Raw genomic sequence first — 17,797 nt, 5'->3', positions numbered from 1 at the left:
TGTTTTTATGACCTGTGGGGCCCGTTTTTGGGAACCCACAGACCTTGGTTCTCTTGGGTCCGCCTGGGTTCCTCCCGGGTCCTACCCAGGTGGCTGGGTTCTTTGTGGGTCCTGCCCAAGGAGAACCCAGTGAGAACCAAGACTGGGCAAGAACCAGGACCCACACCCAGCCCATTTTGCCAAGAACCGGTATCTTAGGGTAAAAACCATACTGACAACTCCCTTGGGCAGGTAGGTGAAATCCAACATTTTCAACTCAAGAAAAATCGCAATTATACTTTAAAAAACCAGCAAGAATCAAGAAAAACCGGTTAAATTTGGTGGTCAACTTTTTTTAATAAAATCATGTTTTTTACAATGGAAAAATTGGGAATTTCACTATTTCATGATTAAATACTGTTTTCCTGATTTTTTTCCCAGTTTATGTTTTAATGGACTTCAGGTTGGGCACTCATACAAAGCACAGAGAAAGAAAGTCTTTCCTTCATATGCTTGTCCATCTAGAGTCATGGGAAAAAGAAATTTCAATATTTACGTTGTCTGGCATATTAGTCAAACCTCTAAAATTGATTATTAAAGCAACAAGACAACTACATTTATATAATATCAAGTGATTGTTAGGAAGCAAAGATGAATCATAAATTCTCTTGTAGACTTTGAGAGTGGTTGCAGATCTGATCTAGGAAAATGAAACAAATTAAATTTTACTTTTAAACACATCTTACCATTACTTGTAGTATTGCAGTTTCATTAAAAGCCAAATCTCTAGAAGGATCTAGTGGTTGATTACTGCCATCCGATGTCCTTGAAGTACTTGAACTTCCAATTACTTGTGCAGTAGCACCCGCAAAAGAGTCTGGGTTGTACTCAGAATTTAAGTTTGTGTGCATGCTGCGTTCCATCTCTTTCAACTCATTTATTCTCAGGAGTTTCTCAAATCGATCTGTACACATTTGAAGCTTAAACCATTCTTCATGAGTGTATAGAGTGGCTCTTATTATCTTCATCAATAGTGGTTCTTCAATTCCCAGACTTTCACCCAGTGCAACCTGCATTATAAAGAAATTAATTCTCCTTACTAGAAACAATAATTATGAATCCTATTTGGAAAAATAGTCTCATTTTTATCATATATAAATATGGGAAAGAAAGCTCCTCAACTACACTAAAAAAGATATAATTTCTGGCCTAAACACAACAAAGATAAGATATCAAAGAACTGACATTTAAGCACAAAACAGTCATACTAGGTAATGCTCAGCAACGATTCATATTCACTTGAAAATTTGTGTATTTTCCCATAATTGAAACTTAAAAGTTAGTGTTCATTAGTAAAGGATTCAAGAATAGCTACTATGAACAAAAAATAAGTGCCTTAAAGCTTATACAAAATCACAGTGAGACCTTTTGATTAATATTTTAATGGCAACAATTAAGAAAATAACCCATTATCTGTTTGCCTTGGCTATCTGCATCCAATCTATCAAAAAGCTTGCAGAAGCAATTTCAATTTTGACAGAAACTAAATGCCATTTATACTTACTGGACTTGAACCATCTCAGACTTGAGTTGCCATGTACTCTATGTGTTGTCTTTATTTTGAAAAAGGAATCATAAGTAAGGTTTTGTGTGCACACATTTCTTTTCTATATGTTCTGATGTGTTAATTTTGATCAGATTATAGTAGGTAGGTACTTTTAAATTTTATTTGAACTTAGATCTTAGTTTTCATATTCATTCAACTTATGAAAGGTATGAATTCAATCTGCAATATGTATGTTGAATTCACTGTGAATGTATAGAATGAACTTCTATGTGAACATAGACTGCTGTATGTATAATTCAATATGCCATGATATATATGAATAATCCGATCTGCCAATTATATATATATATATATATAAAAAATCTTTCGATGATGACAAACTGTTATATGTTATTGAATTCCACCAAGTTTGAAATTATATTTGACTGCAATCTACACAGAATGCTGTGTTTTTACTTCCACACAATTTTTGTGCATACAGTAATTAATCGATCTGTTTATTACCTCTCCTTGTCCCATTCCAAAGGAGACAAATCTTTCTAAAATAAGAAGACCGAAGTCTTCCTAAGGGGTCGTGACTCTTTACTAAGAGTCCGATATGTTATAAAGTCAAACCAATTCACTAATAGACATAATCGGTTATGCAAGGGATATTACTAATCAACCCAATCACAACCAATGCAAGGGATAATAATAATAATAGACAACCCGATACTCAGATTTCTATCTTGTTTGTCGTATCGCTGTGTTTCTTTTAATGTTCACAACTGGAGAATCTTGTTGACTTAAATTCTTTTCTCATCTGTTATCGTTCAAAGGGGATTCATATACTAATATGATGCCCGATAGTCTCTTAGTGAATCGTTTCTCTTGTCTCTTCATTAAGAGACTCGATGACTATAGGCAACAAGGATTAATACGGAGTAACTCCCAACCGTTTCAATTACAATCGGTGTTAACTTAAGTGATAACCAATACAATCAGTTTAGGTAAAGCCGATAGTAACTAAAACAATTATGAATCCAAGTTGATAATAATTATAAGTATGTCAATCGATGATCATCAGAATTCTAACTAGTATTCAATTAAGTAATTGAATATACAAATGTCTAAGGCCGATAGGCCAATTGGACATTTGGATTGGCTAGACTAATCAGAGAGATCCGACCGTAGCTACACTTCTTCAACATGATGTACATTTGTCCTTAACAAGAGTTGATAAAAATAAAAGATGATAAATTAATTATATTAAGTGGTACCAAAAACCAATTGGATAGTGCCCAACTCAATTGGAAGCAAGCACTTCATTCACAGTTAACATTAAAAATAATCCTCACCTTGTTGGATCATGAAGATTCTTTCCATTTAAGCAGAAAAAATGCATGCTTACATTCAAATGTATGACAATTGAGTCTCCAACTTAAAATTTATAGGATGGTGTTAATTTCCTTCTACTATGTCTTGGTCCTAACCTTCTAGCCACCTTCCCATGATAATCCTATTTTATGGTGCACTAATTATACAGGAGATTCCACTGCAACCAATTATAAATATTATGGGATTTGTTTACTTGTGGATTGAGCACCTATTCAGCCCTGAAACAATTGGTGGGAAAGGCAAGCTGATAAGTGAAAGGATTGGCACGTTTTGTCAACATAATTGAAGAAATAAAGGCCAATAAAAGTGAAACTGGTGAGTTTTGGAGTGGGACAACTCTTCACAGAGATTTCTGTTGAGGAAGCCATAGCAATATTTGCGAACATAACAGACCAGCAAACAAGGAAACTAGTACAACTTTTCCTGAGGTCAACTTCAGGTAATATTGACAGGTTGAAGGTGTAGCATCGGGATGTCCCCTCACCTTATAGAAAGCAAATATTTTTGCGCATAACTTTAAGAAGAGAGGCAGATAAGATTTGATGATGAGATCAACTCTTCTTAGCCACACAGAAGATAAAAGTTGGGAACAAATTTGAGACAACTTAATGGCCAATGGCAACAACTAAAATTTACTGGTTTCCTTTCCACTTTTGGACGTGTTAACATCTAAGAGGATTGATGAATCTCCCATTCACAATGTGTACTGAAATAAAACACAAACTTTTACCTCAAAGGTAGCTCACATTGCCACCATTCTCAAAAGATGGTCATATCAGACACCGTAGAAGCTAGGGCAGTCAGGATTTCAGATGAGGAACATTTCCAACATGAATTGGTATAATTCTATATGGTCTTCAAGGAAAATAGCTATCAGGAGAAAGAAATTCAATGAGCAATTAAAAGGGCAAACGAACAAGATTCCAGATATAGAAAAAAAAAGCTAGAAACAAGGGATGAGGAAATGACACCAATGGTCAACCTTCCATGTATGCAAGATGACAGATATTTGGCTAGACCTCCAAATAAAGGTCTTAAAGTTTTTTTAAGTGCTTTTGAGACCCTTAGGGGTGTGTCAGACAAGGCAAGAGGCCTGAAAGTATGAATCTATACAAGGGAGTATGTCAACTACATTTTCATACAAAAACCTATACACTAAAGAAATACCCAGATCAATGCAAGCAGGCCTAAAGGAGCATTATGCAGACATCATGCACAACTAACTTTGAAAATCAGCATTGGCAAAATAAAATGAGCATCATGTACCACGTTATGCACAACTGAATCAAGGAATTCCAACAAACAGAGCATTCTTTAAGCTCCAAGCAACATATTTGTGTAGGAGACATCAGGCATATTGCCAAAGTCAAGCACAATTGATCCAAAAAAACATATTAAGTTGGAATTGACCATTGGGGTCATGTCATTTTAGTTTAATTGGAATGTAACCGAGACATTTCAGTGTGAAAACATCATCAGACCAGTATATAAGGGTGTGGAATTGATTGGTGCAGATCAAGGATAAAATGGAACTCCTCTCAAATGCATTCCCTAAAAGTTGCAGACCTGAAAAGGAGAGAATGGAAATTCATTGGGGTGAATATAGCATTTGCCAATGGTGAACAAATTAATAGCAAATGCGGCAAACCCATCTTTTGGCAAACAATGAGCGGAATTTGAAGCATTATGGCATTTGATCTTCCACCACGGCACTTCGCTTTTCAACTTCTTGTATTTGGGAGGTTGCTGGAAGCCTATATGATGTTTTTCCATGTTTGGGAGGGTAAGACTTGTTGACGTGTTTTTTATGACTACGTTGAACACAGAATAAAGTTGCCTAACGGTCACTTCACTCTCTCTCTTGATCAAAATGCAATTGCATGCTAAGATTGCAAGAAGTTCAAACAATCAAATCCAAGGCTCCTTTATGCTACGGACGTGACTCAGTTGGCTGATGTGATTGCTGGTAATCCAAGGGGCCTTATGTTTGCATCGTTCTTTCACTTCTTTGCTGTGGCTGGAACACCATCATCGGATATGACAATTATGCGATGCTGCTGCCTCGAATGGACTAAAATGAACTGAAAGTAAAAGGGAAAGGGTTTAGAAAGATCTAAATCTACTCCTAGGGGCAGTGATAACAATGAATAGTGCTCTGGTGGACAAATTCCAAATAAACCAAGCTCTGCTTTGCCAAGATCAACTACAACTCCGCAAGAACCGGTGCAATCTTCTGGGGATGCTAGAGGATTTTCAAATCGAGAAAGTACATTTGAATACGCAATCCAAACAACTATCCACGGTCAAACTTAGCACAAATTTAGGGGGCTCAGACAAACTTTACACTGCAACTTACAATCAGCAAGATGCAAAAAGTATGAACGAGGGAAATTCATCAGACACCATTACATTCTCCATTGAAATCAAAGCACTTTACTATTTCTAATCGAAGTGAGGAAGGTGAAACCATGCAAGTTTTGAAAACATAACTTAAGTGGACATCATCAGAGAGCAATGTTTCACTGTTATTATTTCAAAATCTTATCACAACAATTTCATACAAAGCTCTCTCTCTTTACAAATGAGGGGGGTCACCCCTTTATATAGGCTTCAAGCCCTGGCTACATGCAAACCCTAATTAGGGTTTTCCCTAAAAGATTCTCGACTCAAGATGCAACATGGTGGGAATCTCCAATTAATAACCCATCATGCCCATATACAATTAATTCAAAAGTACCCAAAATAGCATCCATTGCACATTAAATGTACCACCTCCTTCAAATTCGCCCAACATGCATTGAATATTCATCCATGCAAAAATCACCCCATTATGTCATAAATGATCCATCATTTCCACATATGGCGGCTGCATGCAAAAGGAATCTGCCATAGATTCAACATGCAATGACCGGGTTGCCATTTCGTCAAATATTCTAGTAATGAATGCGCCACTCTACTGCCACGTGTTCAATAGATCCTCGCCATGCAAGTGGACCCCGTCGTCGTATATCCGCTCCTGCACATCTGGAATTGTTGGAGAGGGTGTTGTGACCATTTCACACATCGTCCCATTAGAATGGGGACCCCCTCTTTTTGCTTTTGTTTTGCCTATTCTTCTCTTTGTTTTTAGGGATTTGAGTGAGTGAGTGGTTTGTCTGGGCTAGGGCTAAGCTTTAGGAGTTTCTTTTCGATTTTTTTTAAGCTGAGTCCAGTCAAATTTTGAAAGTTATTAAGCGTCCTTCCGAGGGTTGATTATTGAAGTAAGATAAGTCTGTCAAGAAGTCAGATATGTCTCAGGTTAGGTCTAGTCAGGGTTTTTTGGGGTAAAATTCAAATTTTGTCTAAGTGTTAGCATTTTGAAGATGAAATTGTATATTCTTGCCTAGGTAAATTTTGATCAAATTTCGGAGGCAAGATGATGCCTGAAACAGAGAAAGTGCCCCTGTCCTTCACTAGAGGCCCAGGGCGAATTTCATTCTAAGTGCAATTTCTCATTTTGCAAGAGCTTGCTAACTGATTCCTGACCTTGAAGATGACCTAACTCTGCCTTGTGAAATGATTGGAGACCTAAATTTTGAATGGATTAGCCAAAAAGGACAAAAGTGCTCCTGTCCCTCTCCAAGGGACCAGAGCACAAATGTTATTTTATGCATATTTGTCACTGACTTTTCTGTTTTGTTTTGTGCAGGGTCTTCCGGAATGATAATTGGACATGACTTGATACTTTTGAAGATTTTGAAGGCACAAAAATGGTGAATTTTGAAGGTTAAAGGAAAAAGTGCTCCCGTCCCTCGCCAAGGGACCAAGGCAAAGTGCTCCCGTCCCTCACTGAAGGACCAGGGCGAAAGGACTTATTTGAGCCATTCCTGGCCTTGTTTGGTCAAATTGAAACATCAAAGGCATAGTGAAGGACGAAATGAACATGATAGAACATCCAGACTTGATTGAAAACGATGAAATGATGAAGTTTTTGCCTAGAAGGTAAAAAGTGCTCCCGTCCCTCACTGAAGGACCAAAGCACTTTTCTTTATATGCACAATTTTAGACCTCTATTGGACATTAACTTCTATTCATAGCATGAAGTAAGATGAAATCTTCCCTAGCAAAGGAATTTTGAGGTGAAAAGTGAGACAATTTGGCTTAGAGAGCAAAAAGTGCTCCCGTCCCTCACTGAAGGACCGGAGCTTGAATTTCAAATTTGCACTGCCTTTGCAAGATTAAAGTGATTTTATGATTTGAAAAGGTTAAGGGAGGCATGTTTTGTCCATTGAATATAATTTAAGCGGTCCACAAAGGAGTAAATCAGCCCAAAATTGAAAAAGTGCTCCCGTCCCTCACCAAGGGACCAAGGCGAAGTGCTCCCGTCCCTCACTGAAGGACCATGCCACTTTTTCAAGTTTCTCTTCTTTGTTTGATATTTTATGGCAAAACTTGACTTGGATGGGAAGGACTAATGATGTTTTATGCCTTAGACGCAATTGAGAGGTTTAAAGAACAAAGAAATACACCAAGATGCAAAAAGTGCTCCCGTCCCTCTCCAAGGGACCAGAGCGATTTTCCAAAAAGTGTGAATTTCCTGCAAGGCCAAGGCAAGTTTGTGATTGAAATGAATGAAAGAGGACATGATTAGCCCATTGAAGATATTTGGGAAGCTAGCAAAGGCCGGATAAGCTTAAAATTGAAAAAGTGCTCCCGTCCCTCACCAAGGGACCAAAGCACTTAACATGTTATCTAGCCTTTCTCGCCAATTTTGGACAAATTGAGGCCAAGGCGCAAGTTTGAAAAAGTGTTTAAAATGCCTTGAAGTGGAATTGAGATGCGAGAGTTGCAAATTTTGACGACAACTGGCAAAAGTGCTCCCATCCCTCACCAAGGGACCAGAGCGCTTTTTCCAAATATGACCATTTACCTTGCATTTTGAAAGGATATTTTTATTACCAAGGCTCAAGATGGAGTGAAATGTGATATTCTACGCCTTGAGGGTAAATTGAAGATTAATGTGATCAAGAATTTGCACAAGGACTCAAAAGTGCTCCCGTCCCTCACTGAAGGACCAGAACACTTTTTTATGAAACAACAAATTCCCTTCGAGATTATTCTAAGGCAAAGTTGTATGAGATGGGAAGGATCTTCTAAAACATGGTGAACAAAGGTTTGACTTCAAAAAATTGAGAATCCTAGCCTAGAAATGAAAAAGTGCTCCTGTCCCTCTCCAAGGGACCAGAGCGCTTAACATGTGCATTCTTTATTTTTGCCATATCCCAACGTTGACATCCTCCAAATCGCATGAAATGCCAAAATCATCAACTTCGAAATAAAAAAAGAATTAATTAAATTGGCATTTAATAAAAGCGCATAGCATTTAATAAATTAATTTTTAGCCTCAAAAAATTGATTTTTTATTATTAAGGCATTTAAAAATAATTTTTATTAAATTAAAATTGAAAAAGGAGCGCTTGAGGTATTATTTTTATCCATTTTATTAGGTCGGCCTCTTGTTTTTCCAAATTTATTTATTTTTTGGCCTATTTTGCCAAGTCGGCCTATGGGGAGATGAAATGGTGAGCACCCTATATAATGGGGGTATTTTGAGCGATTTTAATCATCATTCATTCATTATTTCAAGTGCGATTTGAGGAGCAAGGAAGGAGGTGCGAAATCTAGCCTATTTGGAGCGAATTATCTTAAGTGTTGAAGACTAAAGGTGGTGGAATTGATGCTTGAGAAGACTAAAGGAGGCACATTTTGCTAAAGGAGGGACTTCAATCTACATTTCACCTAGCCAAAATTCACCTCATTTTTGCATCATTTTTTAGAATTAATTCTCAAGTGGAGGTATGGCGAGATCATCCTAGTCCCAATGTTGAAATTTTGAATTTTCAACTTCAAGTTTTTGAAAATTGCGTAGTTAATTAGGAAATGATAACTCAAAGATTTATCATGAAGTTTCCTAATTAAAATCTTTTATCTTCCTTTCTACTCTATATTTCCACGTTGCAAAATATATTACTCATTATGAAATGTTGTGTAGGTGTCAAGATGGCGACCCCAAAGGCAGGAGCATCCACTAGTCGTCCAGCTCTCATGAAGGAAGATCAGAGGAATGAAGAATTGGAGACCAAGATCGTGTCAAAGTGGAGCAACATTGGAGATACCAATTTGGGAAACTTCAGTGTGAAGAAGTTTCGAGAGGTCCCTTACATTGGAAAGCCATCACTTGTCGCAAAGAGAATAATTGAAAGTGGCATCATCAAGGCAGCCGGTTTCCCTCCAGCAGTCCAATGCCATGAACTGATGATCGAGTGTGCTCGCCATTATGACCCACAATCAAGATCGATCGTATCCAAGGAAGGGAACACTTTGGCTTACCTTTCAGAGGAGGCTATAAGTGAGGCTCTCCATCTTCCAGAGCATAAAGATATGATTTACAAGAGCCTAGAAGGAGCCAGGTCTATGTATGAAGATGATCCCGACTCTTGCTTGAGCGTCATCAATAAGAGTTGGTTACTCAAAAGTCGTCCTCACCTGAGCAAGATTCCCAACACACCACATAGGATCGACTTCCAGGAGGAGTACAGAGATTTAATAACTTTGCTCAATCGAGTTACCGGGGCTCCTTAGGCCTTCTATTTTGAGAAGTGGATGTTCTACTTCATCCAAGTGATAGTTCAAGGAAAAGGAACAATTCATTGGGCTAGAATTATTAGCCATTGCTTGGACGTGCAGTTAAGAAGACTAAAGCCTACCAATTCATTTCACATGAGCTCATACATTATATATGCCTTGATCAGGAGTTTCGAATATGCAGGATTACCTCACAGAGGAGTGATCGGAAGAGGACCCGGAGAAGTCAGAGTTTGTGATTCTTATGTTCATTTGCATCATCCACCAGGAAGTGACTACAAGTTAGTCAATGATACCTTCACGATGAACATCACTAGGATATTGCAAGGCGGGATTCACAACCGACTATCTCAAGATGCACAAGAACTCATAAAGAGGTACGGTGCTTGGTTCATCCAGTTTCAAAAGTTTACATATATCAGAGTCCATGGATGTCCTTCACCCCCCTACATGTTGCCGAGGTATCCGACAGACAAGATAGTGCTACTCGAGGTGACTAGGCAGTTGGCAGAATATGCGAAGGCATTCAGACACAGGCATAGAAATGGAGCGCCCGTGCCCATCATATTGGGGAATTCAGTTGAGGTATGTCCTAATGCTCTAGCCTTGGATGATGCAGAGAGGGAGTTGGCCTCATATTCATTCACGTTCTTTGCCTCGAGAGAATTTTGATCCTTATGGGTATATAGAAGAAACATATGGTAGGAGGTACAAGCACGAATTTCAGGTAGAAGACTTTTGGATGAATCTCTCAAGTGATTTCGAAGTGAAAAGAAAGATGCATTCCAGATTACCTTTAGATTTCATCAGGAAATGCAAAGTTTACAGAGTGGCCGATCAAGCTCAGGACAGTGGCAGACATCTCCAGTCATCTTATGATAGAGAGGACAAGGCAGTGAAGATAGATTGGAACGAGCCTGAGATTACAGACTTGAGGGTTTTGATGGCTCCAGTTTTGTCATGTACTCGCAGATGGGTGGATGTACAACATCAAAAAGTTAAGAGAACAGAATGTACCAATGACTTATACTTTGGAGGAAAAACCAGAAGAAGGAGGAGCAAGCGCAAGTGAAGACAATTCTCATCCTAGAGGCGCGAAGAGGAAAGAAAGACCTAAGAAAAGGGAACCCTCCAAGAAGAAGCAAGAGGCTAATCGAGATCGCTCATCAGGTACATCATCTCGACATGAGAAAAGGACAAGTCAAGTTGAAGGACAAGAGATGACGATGCTTGAGGTTGATGAATCTATGGAGTCAATAGTACAGAATGATAGACCTGAAAAAGGGAAGGCACCTCAGCATTCGTCAAGTCGATCTCACCAAGTCAATGAGCTACATGAAGACAAGAATGATGATGAAGTGACATCTCCTCTCCGAGAAGAAGAACCATTGCCTAAAGAAATACAAGTTAGAGAGACGAGATCCGCCATTCCAGATTGGTTGAAGGAGAGACTGACAAGGGTGATTGTGATCGAGGATGAAGATAATGTAATTGACTTAGAGAGCCTTGTAGGAAATTCTCAGGAAGTAACGGAGAAGAAGAAGGCCACCAAGATGTCCAAGATGATCAGAGATAAGACAGGATCCAAGAAGTTGCAGATAGCTACACCGGCAGTGGACAAGTATGAAGGTGAAATCCTTGCAGAGGAGTATGATGTAGAAACATTTGAACTTGGTCCACTCATTGCTGAGCAGGCACTGGATGAGGCAACCGATTCATTTGAGGCACTTAAAGACAAGCTTAGGGAAGAAATGGAAAAGAATAGAAAGCTTGAAAGAGAGGTCGACGCTTGGAGAGGCTACTTTAGTCATCTCAATCAGCCCTTGGGACGTCAGGATCCAGCGGTGTCTCCTGTGCAAGCACTTCCCCTTGAATCAGTTGGCGAGGCAGAGAGAGTCAAGAGCTTGGTTCAGCTTATGAGCTCTTGGATTGACAAATCCCACACAGTAGCCGTTGAATTTGCAACAAGAATGATGCAGACAATCCATCGAGCTATCCAGGTCCTTGAGATCATCCACAACCTAATGATAACAGTAGCCGCTTTCGCCCACACTAGAGATGTTATCATTCCTGTTCTACAAGTAATCAGGCAAACACCAAGGAAGATCCTAGCACAAGAAAAGATAATGGATGGAGGAGCTCATAATTTACTCCAGTGGTCAACTCTACTCCAGATGAAGGAGGTTCTTTTCGAGGACATCAGCACCAAATGCAATCAAGTTGAAGGCCTCATCCATCCAATTCAGGACAAGGTGTTTGAGGTGTTATGTACCATTCTTGGCAGGAGGATCGAAATTGAGACAGATGTGGACCTTCAAGAGTTGGAAGAAAGAGTCAAGGTCATCTTTTGCAAAGATGAGAATATCATCACGGATGAGCAACGGAATCTAATGTTCGCTACTATGCTCCTGATTGAGAAGATCAAAGAACTCGAACCTGGATGGGATGCGACTCTTCTCAAGGCCTTTGATCAGGTTATCCACTTGGAGGAACGAATGAGGAATCTTCCCGAGATTCCTATTGCTGAGATTGAAGGAATTGTGTCCAGATTCATTGCATATGCTAAGAAAGAACATTGGAAAGGAAATAAGGTTCTAGAAGAGAGGTTGTTGTAGATGATGTGGCACCTTAATTATCATTGGTCTATGTTTCCTAGATTTTTGTGCCAATTAAATATTTGGCTATGCATTTAATATTGTTCAATAAAAGGGGAACTTTTTGTAATAAACCCTAATTAGGGTTTAGGTGTCAAAATCTCAGCCGTTGATCTTCTTTTGATCTGGGCCGTTCATTGTAATTGAGGATGCTATATATACCCTCGCTCATTTTCATTTTGTCATTAGAAATTAGATGAGAAATTAGAGTCAAATTAGATAGTCAGATAATTAGAAGATTAGAGCTTTGGAGAGAAGAAAGTTATTTTGTAGCAAGATTGAGTATTGAAGAAGGAATTTCAAGCAATTGTTGTCTATTTTGGCTTTGAGATCAATAAAATATTGAAGTTATGGTGTTTTATTGCAATTCTTGTGGCTATCTTCATGGTTGTTTACTTTCTTGAATCATTCTCGATCGAAGTAGTATTTAAATTTGAAGGACTAAGTGTTGGGCTTGATCTTTGGTGAGATTCACATTCCAAACCACTAGCTTCTTACTGATTGTAAGAACGCCTTGTGTGGTCAACTGGAGATATTTGGATTGCTTAAACCTTCAATCATTATTGAACTATTGATATGTACCTTCATGGTAGTGTCTATGATTCTTGATGAATTGAAAAATCATTAGTCACCTTAGAAGATCGCATCAATTTCAGTAGAGTTGTTATTCCTTGGCAATACTGAAATTGGTAGAATCTTACCAAGTCTAGCCTACATTGAGTCATTCTTAGGATTAGATTAGAATTCATCTCTTGCAAACCCTATCTTTTGATCTTTTTGAGAACTTGTTAGTTTAGGAAATTTTGTTCCTACAATTCGGAAACGTAAGGCCCCTTGATGAAACAGCATTCACAACGACCACTAGTGCTTATCCACACGTAGAGACCCTACATCGAAGAACCTTGGAGTCATCCTGATTGATCCTTTTTCGCGACATCTTCAGCAATCAGAGGCTTTATTCAAGAGAGGATAAGGTACCCTTGGGTATTTTATCTGTGTTTGATAGTGTACAAAATACACGTCAACAGAGGGAAAATTCGATTCAGGAAGAATTTTCTTGAAGTCTCTTCAACTTTCCTTCTCAAAGAAGGTTTTTCATCAATTCTGCACATTTCCTATTTTTTTAGGAAAATTTCCAAATCAGAGTTCCTTGGTCCAGAAGAGAGAAAATTCTCCTACGAATCCAAATCTTTAAAAAGTTTTGAAATTTGGATGTGATTTGATGCCCGGGGAAGGATTTTTAAAAACTTTTCCTGGGGGAAATTTCTTGTTTAGTTCATCCCTGATTCCTTCCTTGCCTTAGAAATTTTATCTTCAATTCATCCTTGGATGTGATTTCTTGTTGTGGAGGAATTCTCCTTTGGAAAGAAATTTGTTCCTTACCCTGAGGAAGGAAATTCTTCATACCTTAGCCAATTTTCATGATTTCCAAGAACTATGTCCTGAAGGAAGAAATTTCAAACACTTAGTCAATTTTTCACCTTTCCTGGAATTTCTTCTTCTTGGGTGCAATTCTTCCCCGATGAAGGAATTCATCTCTTTGTGCACTGTTCATTCTAGCGCCCTCCACAAGGCTGGGGCGGAAATTCCTCCTGAGGAAGGAATTCATTGTTTTGTGAATTGTCCATGTCTTCTTTTCAACATTCCAATCTTTTAGGGATCCTCCTAAAATTTAGGAGTCAGGTTCATTGGATGGAGAATTCTGCCACGATTCCAAATCTATAACAATTTCCTCATTCCGGCGAGATTCGGTGTCTAAAAATAGCAAATTCAAAAATTTGCCCGAGGGGAATTTTGCTTTTTATTCCTCCTTGACTCCTTGGATTCCATGCCTTAGGAAAAATTTCAACTTTTGGCTTGGGTGTTGAATTCACTGTGCCTTGGATTTTTTTCATTTTTTACACCTTCCATGGGTATACCATTTTGGCACCCAAGCACTCCTTCACTATGTGGAGGATTCATGAAATTTGTCCATCTATCCTTGCCTGACCCATTTTGGCGCCCAACAGCATCCTTGGGCGGAATTTTCACTATGCCATGGATTCATGGAATTTGTCCATCTATCCTTGCCTGACCCATTTTGGCACCCAACTCCATCCTTGGGCGGAATTTTCACTATGCCATGGATTCATGGAATTTGTCCATCTATCCTTGCTTGACCCATTTTGGCGCCCAACAGCATCCTTGGGCGGAATTTTCACTATGCCATGGATTCATGGAATTTGTCCATCTATCCTTGCCTAACCCATTTTGGCGCCCAACTGCATCCTTGGGCGGAATTTTCACTATGCCATGGATTCATGGAACTTGTCCATCTATCCTTGCCTGACCCATTTTGGTGCCCAACTGCATCCTTGGGTGGAATTTTCACTATGCCATGGATTCATGGAATTTGTCCATCTATCCTTGCCTGACCCATTTTGGCGCACAACTGCATCCTTGAGCAGAATTTTCACTATGCCATGGATTCATGGAATTTTTTTTCCGCTTTGCAATTTTGGAAAGACATCCCGAACCTTGGTGAATTTCAAAGCTTTCCATTTTAGGCATAGGCTTCCAGCACTTGATCAATTTCTGGCTTTCTCTGTCTGTTGTCTGACTTACCGGAATTAGAAATGTCTGTGAACGTCTGATCCTTGTCGGCTTGTCTGACTGACCCTGCCAGTACTGACTTTCCAAAAATAGAAACCTTCAAAGTGTCAGCATTAGACCCCTAGACAGGGTGCAGGAATGACTTACTATAAATAGAAACTTACTAAAAATAGAAATTACTAAAAATAGTAAGTTTGATTTTTGGCAAAATGACGACATTCCGGGACCCAAAAAAATCCCTAAAAATAGGGACTTTCTAAAAATAGAAAGTTGCTCCGTTTGGGCTCAAATTTTACTGGCAGGTTCCTTGAAGGGTCCTGATTACAATTGTATGTTCAGCTTTCCCAAAACCCTAACAGAAACCCCTAAAATCTAGGACAGAAGGCAAAAACCCTAAAATTCACAAAACGAGTCCTAGACTTCGGCGAATTTGCTCAAACGAAAGGCAGACTTGACCAATATGGCCCTCAAACACTTGCAAAGCAGAAAGACTGACAAGATTGTTGCAAAAAGACCCAATAAAACAAAGCCAAAAGACTGGAAGGGCCTAAAAAGTAGGGGGTCTCCATTTGCAATGGGGCAATGTGTGAAAACGTAGGGGGTCTCCATTTGTATTTGGGAGGTTGTTGGAAGCCTATATGATGTTTTTCCATGTTTGGGAGGGTAAGACTCTCGTTCAATTGATAGTTGTTGTTCATTTTGGAACCAATGCAAGTGATGTAGCAGTTTTCCTTCACATTGGAAGATGTGGGAATTGTTCTATTTGGAGTTAGGAGTTTAGTCATTCACGTAGTTCTATGGTTAGCTTGGGCAAGTATTCGTAAATAATCTTGTTGATGAGTAGATTTATGGTTGTAGACCCTCTCCCCATATGTTTTGATGATTGTTGTCCATTCTATTACTGTGGCACGGGTTGTTGCAGGTATTTATTGATATCAAACAGTTACAAGTGTAGGGAGTTGGTAGTTGCCATGTGCATGCTCTTATACTAGTCCATGAGGCATGTAATCGCTTGTAATGGCTGTCATACAGTGGTATGAGGAGTTTACACTCTTCCTCAATTTTTTCCAATTGAGGGATTTGGCCCAGAAGTATATTGTGTTTGCAACTGTGGGGGAGTTGCAATATGTTTATTCCACATTCTGATGCTTAGTTCTCTATTTGCTATGTTGCATTGCTTGTGCATGTTAAAATCTATTATAAATGGTAGGAACATGTGTAAAGGAGTATAGAAAATATGGGTATTGTAAATCCGCATGTTGATGACAGTGCACATGAGATATCTGACCCAGTTAATGGATCAACTATGAAGACAGAAATGTTAGAAAAGGAATTGATATTAAATTTTCCAACTAATTTAAATATGGACAATTGCCTATTTCACACAATACGCAAATGCCTCGTAATAAAAGCAATTAACAAAAGGTAGGATGATGCATTTAATTCATATTTTTTTAGTAGACAAAAGGTACATGAGCTTGGAAGGCCAAATAGTCGGCTTCAATCTTGTCTGATTGTTACCTTTCTAGTTGTGATCTTCTTCTCTCCTCAATGGAACATGTCCACTGATGATGGTCCAATAGATAGACCCAAAATGCAAAGGTTTTCAAATTAATTCTATTGCAAAACTTATAGGCATGCCCCTACGTGGACATGACTCTTCATCCTTTTATTTATAGGCATTGACACTTGTTGTGAACTAAAACCAATAACCGTGGCAGTTTCACGAACCAGCAAGCTCTCGATATTATCATAGAAGATTAATAGTTAGAGTTTTATATATATATATATATATATATATATATATATATACACACACATCGGAGGTAAAACATATTCATTGCAGTGATCTTATTGAAGTCTATCCTCACTACATATTACTAGACTATTGTATTCTCTATCTTTGATCTAAATTCGTTAACATGGTATCAGAGCCACGTCGGTAGAGAAATAATAAAATAGTGACACCTCTTTTCTAAAAGAAATTCAGACTTGCACTCAGAATCAAAGGAAAAACAATCATGGTGAACAGTGTTAGAGTGGAGGATAGACAAGAAGGCGCATCCAACTTCGTCTCATTGAGAATTCGAATAACAACAATTCTTCAAGAACTCGAACTAGATGCATACATAGAAGAAGATACTAAGATGCCCAAAGACGAGCTAGAGAAAACAACCTGGAAAAGACACAACAACAAGGCTAAGAAAATCATAATTGATGTTGTTAAAGATCACATTCTCCCAACCATCTCAAAACCAACTACAGCTTATAATATGTTCAAGACCATTCAAAACTCATATGAAATAAATAATGCAAGCAGATTGCTCACTTTAAAACAGCAATTAATGCATATCTACATGAACAAAGGAGAAACAATCACATCCTATTTCATGAGGATTTCAGAATTAAAAGACCAATTGTCAACTATTGGGAATAATATAGATGATATGGAGCTATCTCTAATAGCACTTAAGGGATTACCATCCAGTTGGGAATCCTTTATTCAAGGCATTAGTGCTCGTCCGACACTGCCAAAATTCGATCAACTCAAGAATGATTGTACTGAAGAAGAATCTCGACTAATCACAAGAGGATTAGGGGGAGAAATTCAAGCACTACATGCTAACACAAGCAACAAACGGAAGAGAGGAAATAATCACAAAAGCAAACACTTCTCCAAGATTCAATGCTACAAGTGTGATAAATTTGGACACACTCACAGGTTTTGCCCAGAAAGAAAGAAAGCTCAAGCAACCATAGCTGAAGTCAAGGAAGCAGAGAATCCTCTATTATTCTTAGCCTTATCAAGCGAACTAAACTCAAACAAAAATATGTGGATAATCGACAGTGGAGCATCTCGACACATAACCGGTTTTAGAGATCAATTCGAAACCTTTGAAGGCCACTCAACTGAAGAAGTTACAATAGGAGACAATTCTACCTATCCAGTGAAAGGAATTGGGACCTGCTCAATTCAATTAAGAACAGGAGTTACATTACAATT

The 17,797-nt window shown here is 38.6% G+C and overlaps 1 protein-coding gene across 2 annotated transcripts in view; it reads right to left on the bottom strand.

Moving 5' to 3' along the window:
- Positions 1–710: 710 nt before the first annotated feature.
- The window catches only part of LOC131063465 (uncharacterized), a 150,244-nt gene continuing 133,157 nt past the window's right edge, over positions 711–17,797 (bottom strand). The window contains exon 11 of one of the 2 annotated variants that reach the window (XM_057997276.2): positions 711–1,049. In XM_057997276.2, coding sequence (XP_057853259.2) covers positions 711–1,049 — 339 coding nt within the window. The remainder of the gene's footprint in view (positions 1,050–17,797) is intronic. The other variant, XM_057997285.2, reaches the window with a different exon arrangement.

Source organism: Cryptomeria japonica, chromosome 5 (genome assembly GCF_030272615.1).
Source record: "Cryptomeria japonica chromosome 5, Sugi_1.0, whole genome shotgun sequence".
NCBI lineage: Eukaryota > Viridiplantae > Streptophyta > Pinopsida > Cupressales > Cupressaceae > Cryptomeria > Cryptomeria japonica.
The sequence above is the reverse complement of the archived record's forward strand: the minus strand, read 5'-3'. Positions and strand labels throughout refer to the sequence as shown.